Consider the following 12,329-nt stretch of genomic DNA (forward strand, 5'->3'; position numbering starts at 1 on the left):
GGTGGCGCCCTCTGGGGTGGGATCGCCGGCCGTCAGTGTCTGCGGAGCTGGGGGCGCCGCGCGGTGGGACCATGGCCTCGGAGAAGCCGCTGGCGGCAGTCACCTGTACCGCGCCGGTCAACATCGCGGTCATCAAGTACTGTGAGTGTCGCGGGCCGGCCTGGGACGGGGATGGCCGGGAGCGAGGCCAGGTCCATGGGGGTCGCGCGCTGACTCGGCGGCGCGCTCCGTCCTGCTCTCCCAGGGCCTCGACAGACGGGGAAACTGAGGCTCGGGGAAACTGAGGCTCAGGGAAGGGGGCGGCGGTGGTCGGGCGGGGCCGCGCGCTCCTTCTCCGCGTGACGGGCTCGGCGCCACCTGTTCCCCCGCCACGGCTGCCGCCCCTGCAGGGTCGCCCGGCGCCTGCCCATTAGCGATTACCGAAGTTTATCGAAATCATTAATCAGCGATTCCCACGAATCGTAAGAATCCGCAGAATCCGCCGTGGTGGTGCGCGTCTATGGCTCCAGCTACTCGGGAGGCCGAGGCGGGAGGATGGCCTGAGCCCGGGAGGTCGAGGCTGCAGTGAGCCGAGATCGCGCCACTGTCCCCCAGCCCGAGGCCCGGTGCCCCTCCCTCGCCCCGCTTCTCCCAGTGGTAACCTCCAAGGAGCGGGAACAGAGGTCCGCAGCCCACATCCTTGCGGGGGAGGCCGGTCCGCACCTGCGCGTTCGTAGCCACGCCCCTCCCCTCCCGCCGGGGTTACCTGGCCGCCACTGACCACGCATTTCTGTAACGTCGTTTCAGAATGTTCTGAAACTGGAATCACAGTATGTGGCCCACCCAGTATCTTTTGAGTTTGGCTTATTTCATTCCGCATAGAATGTGGACGTGCCCCCGATTGTATCAGTGCTTGGCCCCTCTGTTGCTGAGTCAGTCCGTGGACTCCATGGACCACCCTCTAGCCAAGGCCTCACTCACCCCGTAAAGAGCATCCGAGGTTTTCTTCCTTTGTTTCTTTTCTTTTTCTTTTCTTTTCTTTTCTTTTTTTTTTTTTTTACAGGCACCGCCACCACGCCTGGCTAATTTTTTTGTATTTCCCTTACCAATAAAGCTGCCATAAAATGTTGTGTACAGGTTTTTTTTTTTTTTTTTTTTTTTTGAGACGGGTCTCGCTATTGTCGCAAGGCTGGAGTGCATGGCCGATCTCAGCTCACTTGCAAGCTCCGCCTCCCGGGTTTACGCCATTCCCGCCTCAGCCTCTACGAGAGTAGCATGAGGACTACAGGCGGCCCGCCACCTCGCCCCGGCTTAGTTTTTTATTTTTAGTAGCGACGGGGTTTCACCATGTAGCCAGGATGGTCTCGATCTCCTGACCTCGTGATCCGCCCGTCTCGGCCTCCCAAAGTGATGGCGATTACAGGCTTGAGCCACCGCGCCCGGCCTGTGTACAGGTTTTTGTGTGAACATACATTTTCATTCTTCTGGGATAAATGCCCAGGAGTGCGGTTGCTGGGTCAGATGGTAGAGATATATATACATGTATGTGTGTGTATATACCTATATAGATGTGTGTGTGTGTGTATATATGCTTTTTCTTTTTCTTTTTTTTTTTTTGAGACAGAGTCTCGCTCTGTCGCCCAGGCTGGAGTGCAGTGGCCAGATCTCAGCTCACTGCAAGCTCCGCCTCCCGGGTTCACGCCATTCTCCTGCCTCAGCCTCCCGAGTAGCTGGGACTACAGGCGCCCGCCACCTCGCCCGGCTAGTTTTTTGTATTTTTTAGTAGAGACGGGGTTTCACCGTGTTAGCCAGGATGGTCTCGATCTCCTGACCTCGCGATCCGCCCGCCTCGGCCTCCCAAAGTGCTGGGATTACAGGCTTGAGCCACCGCGCCCGGCCATGCTTTTTCTTAAAAGAAACTGTCAAATTGTTTTTCAGAGTGGCTGGGCCATTTTGCATCCCTACCATGATGCAGTTTTTCCAGATCCTCGCCAGCATTTGGTGGAGTTGCTGTTTTTCATTTTAGCCCGTCCTGGCAGGGATGTGCTGACAGGGTGCTGTGGTCCTCATTCGCATTTCCCTGTTGGCCAGTGGTGTGGAGCATCTTTCTTTGTGCTTATTTGCCATCTGTGTGTTTTCTCGGTGAAATGTCTCTTCATGTCCTGTGTCCATGCTCTCACTGGATGGTTTGCTTTTTCACTATGAGTTTTGAGAGTTCATTATACATTATAGGCTGGGTGCGCAGGCTCAAGCCTGTAATCCCAGCACTTGGGGAGGCTGAGGTGGGTGGATCACCTGGGGTCAGCAGTTTGAGACCAGCTTGGCCAACATGGTGAAACCCCGTCTCTACTGAAAAAAAATAAAATATGTGTTCTAGATATTAGCCTCCTGTTGGACATGTGGTTTGCAGATACTGTCTCCCAAACTAGCTAATGTTTTCATCCCCTTAACAAAGAGCCAGTTTTTCATTTTAAAGAAGTTCAGCGTATCAGTTTTGATGTCAAGTCTAAGACCTCTTTGCTTAGCCCTACGTCCTGAAGATTTTCTGCTTTTCTCCGAGTTGTACAGGATTGCCTTTTATATTTAAGTCTGTGATCCAAGGTTGTCCATTTAGCCCAGAAAGGCTATCCTTCCTCCGTTGAATTGCTTTTGCACTTTTGTAAAAAAAAAAAAAAAAATCAGCTGGGCTTGTTTGGGTCTGTTTCTGGGTTTTCTCCTTTTTTTTTTTCTTTTTTGAGACAGTCTTGCTCTGTTACCCAGGCTGTAGTGCAGTGGCACAATCTTGGCTCACTGTAACCTCCGCCTCCCAGGTTCAAGCGATTCTCCTGCCTTAGCCTTCCGAGTAGTTGGGACTACATGCATGCGCGACCACACCCGGCTAATTTTTGTATTTTTAGTAAAAATGGGGTTTCACCATGTTGGCCAGGCTGGTCTCGAGCTCCTGATCTTGTGATCTGCCCACCTTGGCCTCCCAAAGTGCTGGGATTACAGGCGTGAGCCACTGCACCTGGCCTTTTATTTATTTTTTTGAGATGGACTCTCACTGTGACACCCAGGCTGGAGTGCAATGGCACGATCTTGGCTCACCACAACATCCGCTTCCTGGGTTCAACCGATTCTCCTGCCTCAGCCTCCCAAGTAGCTGGGACTATAGGTGTGCACCGCCACACCCAGCTAATTTTTGTATTTTTAGTAGAGACAGGGTTTTGCCATATTGCCAGGCTGGTCTCAAACTCCTGACCTCAAGTGATCCGCCGGTTTCGGCCTCCCAAAGTGCTGGGATCATAGATGTGAGCCACTGCGGCTGGCCGCCAGTGATTTTTATGGAAACTTGTCCATTTTCTTGTAATGTTCAGAGACTCTGGTCTTCTTTAAACCTTACATTTGAGCTGGTTTTTGATAGCACGCTGGTGGAGAAGGAGGTGCTGGCTCATGACAAGGAGGCAGAAGTCCAGGTTCCCTCCCCACCAACGCTGCCCCATCCCCACCAGGCCCTCAGGAATTCCTGAGTGTCTACTTGGCCTCTGATAAGAGACTGCAGGTCAGGGGAGTCCAGGCTCCTGTGTGCTCTCCACTGACTCCTGGAGAGGTGAAAGGCCCCAGTCCTTCAGGGAGGGAAAGGGGACAGGACACCGTTCCAGCCTGGAGTGTGGGAGGAATCTGTTTCTTTTTTTTTCCTTTTCTTTTTCTTTTTTTCTTTTTTTTTTTTTTGAGAGAGGGTCTGCCTCTGTCACCAGGCTGGAGTAAGTAAGGCTGGAGTGCAGTGGTGCCATCTTGACTCAGTGCAACCTCCACCTCCCAGGTTCAAGCGATTTTCCCACCTCAGCCTCCTGAGTTGCTGGGATAACAGGCACACATCACCACAGCCTGGCTAATTTTTGTATTTTTCGTAGAGACGGGGTTTCACCATATTGGTCAGGTTAGTCTCAAACTCGTGACCTCAGGTGATCTGCCCAACTCGACCTGCCAAAGTGCTGGGATTACAGGTGTGAGCCACCACGCCCGGCCTCCCAGAGTGCTGGGATTACAGGTGCAAGCCACTGCACTGTGCCCGGCCGGGAGTCTGTTTCTGTGTTGCTAGGCTATCCTTCCTGGTCCTAGGGAAGGCTGGCTTTGGTTGGCAGTTCCAGCTTCTGCAGGGCTAGGTCTAGGGCAGGCAGGACAGAAAAGAAAGCCCCGGGGCTCCTCCTGCCCTGTCCCACAGCTGTCCTCTGTCACCCATGAGAGTCTCACCTGTGATGTCCAGGGTCTTAGTTGTCCTCAGTGGGAGGAAGAGGGAGAAGTCCGCCGGCCCACCTTCCTGAAAGCAGAGGTTTGCCCGGCCTCTCAGGGCAGCCGTGTCCGCCTACAAGGGCCACTCAGTGCTGTGTGTGAAAGAGCCTTGCCAACTGCAGAGCGTGGTTCTTTGCCAGGTGTCTGCATTTATCACCCCTGGAGCTGTCCGCCATCCCCAGAGACCTCCCCTCTCACAAAACCGAGCAGACTGTGTGCTTAGCAAAGACGCCGTGAAATAAGACTTCAGCTGAAGCACTGCGCAGTGCTCCCCAGGCAAACGTTTCATTTCAGACTTTCCGGAAGGTTGATTTCTCTTGCTGTCCCATGGCCGTGCTGGGCAGAAAGGAGTTTATCCCGGATGTTCCTGGGGAATATGAGCAGTGAGATTTGAGGAGTTCTCAGAGCTGGGCTCCTCTTGTTTGGGAAGGTGGAGAGGAGGCTGGCCGCGGTCAGAGCGCTCTGCACCTGGGCACTCACAGATGATGATGAAGGAGCATGGAGTGAGCGGGGAGGGAGGCTGGCTGGCCTCCAGCTCTGTGGTGGGAGCCTGAGCTCAATGGGGCAGGGAGCATTTCTTGCAGGCAGGGGTCTAGCAGGAGGACGGCCACACATGTGTGGTGAGAGACAGGACCAAGGCGGGTGGGGGCTGTGGGTGGGGGGTGGGGGCACCTGTGGGGAACACTGGGAGAGGGTGGGCCGGGAAGCCCACCGGCCTGGCCCTGGCTGTTCATTACAGGGGGCAAGCGCGATGAAGAGCTGGTTCTGCCCATCAACTCCTCCCTGAGCGTCACTCTGCACCAGGACCAGGTACGTGTGAAGTGACGACAAAACACCACAGTGCCATTTCCAGAACGTTTGTAGAACAGTTGGTAGCGGCTGGGTGCGGTGGCTCACATCTGCAATCCCAGCACTTTGGGAGGCTGACATGGGAGGATCTCTTGAGCCCAGGAGTTGGAGACCACAGTGAACCATGATCACGCCACTGCACTCCAGCCTGGGTGACAGTGAGACCCTGTCTCTGAAACCAAAAAAAAATTGGTACTTTTTTACCTCAAGGCTAGAATGAGATGGCTTAGCGACGACTCCTGTCAGCGCGCAGTGTCTGTTCCATCTCCCAGTGTCAGGAGAGCTCAGCACAGCACACACGTGCCCCCAGGTCTCATCACACATGTGCACACCGTGCCAGTCCCTGTCTCTTTATTCAGGACAAGGCCTGGTTGCTCCACAAGGTGTGGCCCACGCTTTCATCCCCCACAGGCTTCCCCACTGCCCAGCTAAGGCTGGCCTTTTCCCCCCGCCCGCCCTCAGCAGGGGGGCCTTGCTCGAGTGGGCAGCCAGGAAGCTCTCTCAGTAGAAAGGGATACCTGGCTGGCATCGGTCCTCAGTGCTGCCCTCTGAGGTGGCCCTGGGTTTCCTTTTCAGTTAAAAACCACCACAACAGCCGTCATCAGCAAGGACTTCACCGAGGACCGGATTTGGCTGAATGGCCGGGAGGAGGACGTGGGGCAGCCGCGGCTCCAGGCCTGCCTGCGGGAGAGTGAGTTAGGGTCCCCGCGAAGCCCATCCCTCCCTGTTGTCAGCAGGGTCCGAGGATCCAGAAAGTGCTTCTGCCTCTGGGCCCCTCCTGGGGCAGCAGGCGACGTGGCTGGGAACCAGACATGCCCACTGGACCCCCAGCTCCAGGGCAGTGGCCCCACCTCAATTCCCGCTGGGCTTGGGTCAGTCTAGGGTTTTCCTGGGGAAGAAACTCTCCATGAGGAGTCTGGCAGGCAGAGGGCTGGTGTTCAGCTGTGACCCGGGCAGGTGGGCAGGAGCAGGGCGGGCAGGGTGCTGACGGCTGGGCCACACGCAGTCTCGTCGTCTCTGCAGTCCGCCGCCTGGCCCAGAAGCGGAGGAACGCGTGGGATGGGGACCCACTGCCCTCCAGCCTCAGCTGCAAGGTGCACGTGGCATCGGTGAACAACTTCCCCACGGCTGCGGGCCTGGCCTCCTCGGCGGCGGGCTATGCCTGCCTAGGTGGGTGCCCACAGAGACACGCAGGGGTTCTGGGCTGTGAGCATAGGAGCCGCTTCACACTCTTCCCGGGTCAGGGAGCCCACTGCCGGGCGTGGCTGAACGAGCATCCCACCACCCCAAGCCTCCCTGGCCTCTCTGGAGTTGTTCAGTCTCTTCCCAGAGCATATCTGAACATTTTCATCTTCCAGTTGCAGCTGGCGTGGGGCTCTAGCCTGTGATCCCAGTACTTAAGAGGCTGATGGGGGAGAATCAGTTTAGTCCAGGAGTTCAAGACCAGCCTTGGCAACATAGTGAGACCCCATCGCTACAAAAAATAGAAACATCTTCCAGTTGCTCCATGTGGAGCCCCTCTAGGTCGTCAGTGATAGAAACCACTTCAGACTGGCTCAGACCTAAAATAGCCATGGTTTTGTGGCTCACATAACTGAGGATTCCAATGGGCACAGCTGGTTACAGGCCCCACCAGACCCAGCTCTCTGCTGCCCCCAGGCTACTTTCTGACAGCTTCCCACCCAGTGTCAGAGCCCGTTCCCATGGTGGTGGTCTCACAGTATCTTCACCCCTCAACTCCAGGGGTGATGCTTCCTGGCTCACCTGGGCTCCAGTGCCTTTCCTGAACCACCCTCAGTGACCAGGGCCGTGGGTGACCAGACCTGGAGATGGGGTCGCCCTGCTGGAGCCCTGTGGACCGAGGGGAGAAGGTGGCTCCTGTGCTGGGTGGGCAGGGGCACATCTTGGGGAGCCCAGCTCTGTCCTGGCATCAGTCCCTGCCCCACACAACCTTAAAATTCCTTCCCACCCTCAAAGCCCAGCTTCGGTGTCCCCCAGGGGACCCTCTCTCCACATCCCCCAGGGGGCTTCCCGCTCTGCCGCAGGTACCTTTTATCACCTTTGTCTCAGGCCGCAAGCTCTGCAGGCTGTGAACAGAGAGTGTCCAAGAGCGGAGGGCGCTCGTAGTGGAGGGCGGGGATGGATGGCTGGGTTGGTGAATGCTGCCCTCAAAGGCTGATGGCCCAGAAGCCCTGTCATCTGGAAATCCCCGTTTGCAGTGGGATGTGTGACATTCCCGGGGCAGTGAGCTGTCAGGGAGCACAGCCCAGGCAGCTCTGAGGACCCTCCCCGGAATCCCCATGCCTACAGCCTACACCCTGGCCCGTGTCTATGGCGTGGAGAGTGACCTCTCAGAAGTGGCTCGCCAGGGCTCAGGCAGTGCCTGCCGGAGCCTGTATGGGGGCTTTGTGGAGTGGCAGATGGGAGAGCAGACTGATGGGAAGGACAGCATCGCCCGGCAAGTGGCCCCCGAGTCACACTGGCCTGAACTCCGCGTCCTCATCCTTGTGGTGAGTGGGGCGGGTGGAGCAGCAGCCGGGTGGCTTCTGTCCCTAGTCAGGGCTGCTGCTGGGAGCAGGAGCAAAGGCATCCCATCCAGGCTTTGCTTGGCTCCTGGGGTCAGTGGGTGCTAAAGAAACAGACGTGTGGTTGAGTGCTCAGGAAGTGCTCCCGCGTGGCGGGCGCCACCACCCACTGGGATCTAGAAGTTGCCCCTATGTCGCCCCTGCTGTGGCCGGGAGGCCTCTGTGGTCAGGCAGGTGGCACTGACTCCCACCCCCGCTGCTGCATTGGCTGAGGGAGGGCCGAGTGTTTGGGGCTGAGGTCCCTGGGGCTCTCCCCCTGCAGGGTGTGGCCCAGGCTGTCTCTCCCTCGTGCAGGTGAGCGCTGAGAAGAAGCTGACGGGCAGTACTGCGGGCATGCGGGCCAGCGTGGAGACCAGCCCCCTGCTGCGGGTGAGGCCAGGAGCGGGTGGCCCGGGGGCCCTGGGAGTCATGCTTGTGCCCGACGCTGCCCTCAGCCTCTGTCTGGGCCCAAATGTTCTCACACCTGCGGCAGCCCTGCCAAGACCAGGTGGAGGAGCCACATGCAGAGGTGGGGCTTGAGCCGGGCTTCCAACCCCGGAGACCCTCCTCGAACCCTCTGCTGCGGAGACCTCCAGCGGCTCCATGGGACACACCCCGTGCCTTGCAGTTCCGGGCCGAGTCCGTGGTGCCGGCGCGCATGGCGGAGATGGCCCGCTGCATCCAGGAGCGAGACTTCCCCGGCTTCGCCCAGCTGACCATGAAGGACAGCAACCAGTTCCACGCCACCTGCCTCGACACCTTCCCGCCCATCTCTTACCTCAATGCCGTCTCCTGGCGCATCATCCACCTGGTGCACCGCTTCAACGCCCACCATGGGGACACCAAGGTGACGCGGGCTGGGAGGGCAGAGGCTGCGCTCTCGCACTGTGTTGCGTGTCTAGGCTTACGCTGCCGTGGAGCCGGCCCCGGGAGCCGCGTGCAGGGTGATCTGTGTCTGAAAGCCCGGCCCTGCTGTGTGCGGAGCTCACTGACCATCCGGGTTCTTCTGCTTCGTTTTGTTTCTTGACTTGCTTGGGTCACAGCCCTACCACCTTTTTCCTGGGTTCACAGGCAGAGGTGTCAAGTACCAGGCACTTGGGGTCACAGCTCCACTCCAGTGTGGCCCTGAGGGCCTAGACTGAGCTCTTGGAGAGCCCCTGGCAGACCAGAGGGTTGAGGTGACAAGGGCCAGGCACCACGTGAACAGCCAGGGTGACTGCTGTGGGTTCCAGGTGGCGTACACCTTTGACGCGGGCCCCAATGCCGTGATCTTCACCCTGGACGACACTGTGGCTGAGTTTGTGGCTGCTGTGAGGCACAGCTTTCCCCCGGGCTCGAACGGAGACGCGTGAGTGTGGACCCTTCCCCTCCTCCGTTTTGGGAGACAGTGCCAGGAATCCTGGTCGGAAGAGACGGAGGCACCTGAAGGCTGTGACACTGAGACGGGGAGTCCCAGGGCAGGTGGCAGTTCCCCAAGTGTGGGAGCCACGGGTAGGGTGTTCCCACAGAGCCATCCCACAGCCCACGTCCACAGGGAAAAAAGAGAGGCCGTGCAGGCGAGTGTGAGACGCACCCACCTCCTGAGAGACGGCATCCCCTGCAGCTCAGAAGCCCGCAGGCCCTTATCCTATGGAACAGTGGCTTCTTAGGAAACACATGTGCATTCCCAGGAGCGTGTACAAGTGTCTGACATTTTGAAGGAAAGGAGTCAAAGCCCCTGATTGCCTTCTTACCGAAGTGAGTTAGAGGCAGTCAAGGTGGCTGGGTGTTGACCCCGCCCTGCAGTTGGGTGTCTTTTCCGGGGTGGGGTTGTCTGGCAGCTGCATCCTGGCACCGCAGAGCCCCCATGTACACTCTCCTTGGTGCACAGCTTGGCCCGGCCTCCTTTCGCTCCGGGGCTGTTGATTTCTTCCCTCCCGTTGTTTTAATGGAGTCTTATTCTCAATGTGAGGGGCGCCTCCTGTTTAAGGGTGTCTGGAAGCGTGTGGGGATGGGCATCTGTCCTGGGTGGGAGCAATAATACCTTCTAATGGTCAGGGGCCTGCCCTGTGGGATGGACTCGGACCCACACCCCAGGACTGCCCTCCTGGAAAGCACCAGGCCCGTGGCTTCTGCTCCGGGTGGGGCTTGCAGGCTTCCGTTGTTCTGCAGAACACAGAGACGAACGCACCAGCTTGAACTGGGCACTTCCCTAAGCTGTTACCCCATGGGGCGTGGCAGCAGCCTTGGCCAGATGTGGGTCCAGCCTGGGCATAGCTGTTCACCACATAACCTAAAATTCACTGTCTCAGCCATTCGAGAGCATACAATCCTGTGGTGTTGAGGACACTCACAGGGTTGTGTAGCCACCACCTCAAGCCACCTCCTTCACTTTCTCATCGCCCCTAAAAGAAACCTGTCACCACAGCGGCCACCTGCCATCTCCCACTCCCTGAGCCTGACAGCCAGCAATGCACTTCCCATCTCTGGACTTGCCTGTTCTAGATGCTTAGAGAAATGGATGTTGGCTGGGTGCGGTGGCTCACGCCTGTAATCCCAGCACTTTGGGAGGCCGAGGCAGGCGGATCACGAGGTCAGGAGATTGAGACCATCCTGGCCAACACGATGAAACCGTCTCTACTAAAAATACAAAAAAACTAGCCGGGCGAGGTGGCGGCGCCTGTAGTCCCAGCTACTCAGGAGGCTGAGGCAGGAGAATGGCGTGAACCCAGGAGGCGGAGCTTGCAGTGAGCCGAGATCACGCCACTGCACTCCAGCCTGGGCAACAGAGGGAGACTCCGTCTCAAAAAAAAAAAAAAGGAAATGGATGTGTTCACCATGCTCCTGCCCTGCTTTTCCAGGTTTCTGAAGGGGCTGCAGGTGAGGCCGTCCCCTCTCTCAGCTGAGCTCCAGGCTGCGCTGGCCATGGAGCCGACGACCCCCGGTGGGGTCAAATACATCATTGCCACTCAGGTGAGGCCTGGGGCTCGGCTGGTACCCTCGGGGTTTCCTTTCCTGCCAGAGGGGCCTGCCCAGCCCCCAGGGCCCTTGCAGGCTCAGCCCGGCTCCCTGTCCGTATCCCTACCGTGTCTCAGGCAGGAAGCCAGAAAACCTTTGTTCCTTCATTTGCTCTCAAAGTGGACATTACAGGCCACTGGCAATACTCAGAGCAGCAGGGCTGGGCTGGGGGTGGAAGGGTGAGTCTGACACAAGCTCCCAGGGAGACAGGTGGGGAGCATCAGGCCCCTGAATAGGGAGCGCTTGGGGTGGGTGCTTCTGGGGCCCCTGGGCCCCCCACCCCAACCGCCCCCACCCCAGCAGACCAGGGTTCCCGCTCTCCGACCTGCCCCGAGAGCCAAGCCTGCATCCAGCGATCACGGCCGCCCGAGCCGTTGCCTCCGCCTTCCTCTCAGGGCCCACATGCACAGGCTGCCTGTTTCCAGGCTCTGTGGTTCTCTGTCCACCCTGTGACGGAGGCAGTGCCCCGGGCGGGGGCTGGCAGCTGGCGGGGCGGCTGTGCCTGAGGGAGCTGCGTGTGGGTGGTTTAGCTTCTGACCAGGACCCACTGGAAAAGTAGGGGCACACCGCTACCCTCTTGTGTGCGGCCCCCTACAGATGCTGGGCACAGGATGAGGTGCTGCCATTCCTGGTGACCTGACACGGATCTCTACCCCCAGGTGGGGCCAGGACCTCAAATCCTGGACAACCCCTGCGCCCACCTCCTGGGTCCTGACGGCCTGCCGAAGCCAGCCGCCTGACCGCCTCAGCAGGACCGCACGCCGCGTGGAGAAGGGGTGGCCTCGCCAGAGCTAGGGAGCGGGTGTGGTGGGCTCCGGACTACTGGGACGTGTGGGCAGTGGCTTGTCCCGGGGCCCATGGACAGCTTGCTGTGGGGCCGTGCAGGGAGCCCTGCAGCTGCCCAGGTGTCAGGAGAGGTCCCTGCCGAGTGCTTCAGCTGCCCCAGCGCTTTGCCAAGATGGGATGGGGTGGGTATGGGAGCTGGCAGAGCCTCGGCGCAGCAGGGCTGAAGGGCTTCTCACCCCAGCTCCAGCTGCTCCCAGTTCTCTGAGATGGGAGCTCAGCGGGGAGGTGGTGTGCCTCCAGCGGACCAGGGAAGGGGTCACTGTGCTGGGAGCAGCCTCCTCGGGCCTCAGGAAACCACCAAGTGCCTTGGATGGTGGCTGCCCACAGCACTTCTGCTGAGACCCTGCCCCAGGCCTAGCTGTGGCTGGAATGGTGGTAGGAGTGGGCACCAGTGTGGCCCTGGTGGCCGTGGGGAATAAACCAGCATTCTGGAGTTCCTGCTCTGAGTGACCCTGGGACCTGCCAGGGAGTCCCCGTGTGCCCCATGAGGGCCTAGGAGAGGGGCAGGCTGGGCAGAGCCACAGAGGGGCTCCCCTCACACCCCACATTGGCTCAGGTGGGACCCACAGGAGCAGCCCCCGGTCTAAAGTCTTCCCATGGGCGCTGGGCTCACCACCCCCACGCCAACCCCTAGCCTCCTGTCCCCAGGCCAGACGTGACGGGGCCGTCCCTGCATTCTGTGCTTTCCCAGTTGTGCACATCCTGTCCCCTCCCTCGAGTATCAGTCACAGTCCAGTGACATGGTGTGGGGAGGCCCCCCGCAGTGTCTGACCCAGGCCACGCCTGTGCCAGCCCAGAGCCAGGGGGAGGAAATGGGGGCTG

At 59.0% G+C, this 12,329-nt stretch overlaps 1 protein-coding gene across 1 annotated transcript; it reads left to right on the plus strand.

Moving 5' to 3' along the window:
* Nucleotides 1-12: 12 nt before the first annotated feature.
* MVD (mevalonate diphosphate decarboxylase) lies at nucleotides 13-11,940 on the plus strand. Its single transcript, XM_010355562.2, has 10 exons — nucleotides 13-141; nucleotides 4,991-5,061; nucleotides 5,677-5,791; nucleotides 6,124-6,270; nucleotides 7,411-7,610; nucleotides 7,980-8,054; nucleotides 8,293-8,511; nucleotides 8,897-9,012; nucleotides 10,505-10,616; nucleotides 11,321-11,940. The coding sequence occupies exons 1-10, from the start codon at nucleotides 72-74 to the stop codon at nucleotides 11,399-11,401; spliced, it is 1,206 nt and encodes a 401-aa protein (XP_010353864.1). The 5' UTR covers nucleotides 13-71; the 3' UTR covers nucleotides 11,402-11,940.
* The last annotated feature ends 389 nt before the right edge of the window (nucleotides 11,941-12,329 follow it).

Source organism: Rhinopithecus roxellana, chromosome 20 (assembly GCF_007565055.1).
Source record: "Rhinopithecus roxellana isolate Shanxi Qingling chromosome 20, ASM756505v1, whole genome shotgun sequence".
Classification (NCBI taxonomy): domain Eukaryota; kingdom Metazoa; phylum Chordata; class Mammalia; order Primates; family Cercopithecidae; genus Rhinopithecus; species Rhinopithecus roxellana.

Bases quoted from the DNA above. Each gene is read 5' to 3' on its own strand.
- MVD (XM_010355562.2), top strand. From the start codon at position 72: ATGGCCTCGGAGAAGCCGCTGGCGGCAGTCACCTGTACCGCGCCGGTC. The intron at 6,271-7,410 runs GTGGGTGCCCAC...CCATGCCTACAG, and splicing joins GGCGGGCTATGCCTGCCTAG to CCTACACCCTGGCCCGTGTC. The intron at 8,055-8,292 runs GTGAGGCCAGGA...CGTGCCTTGCAG, and splicing joins AGACCAGCCCCCTGCTGCGG to TTCCGGGCCGAGTCCGTGGT.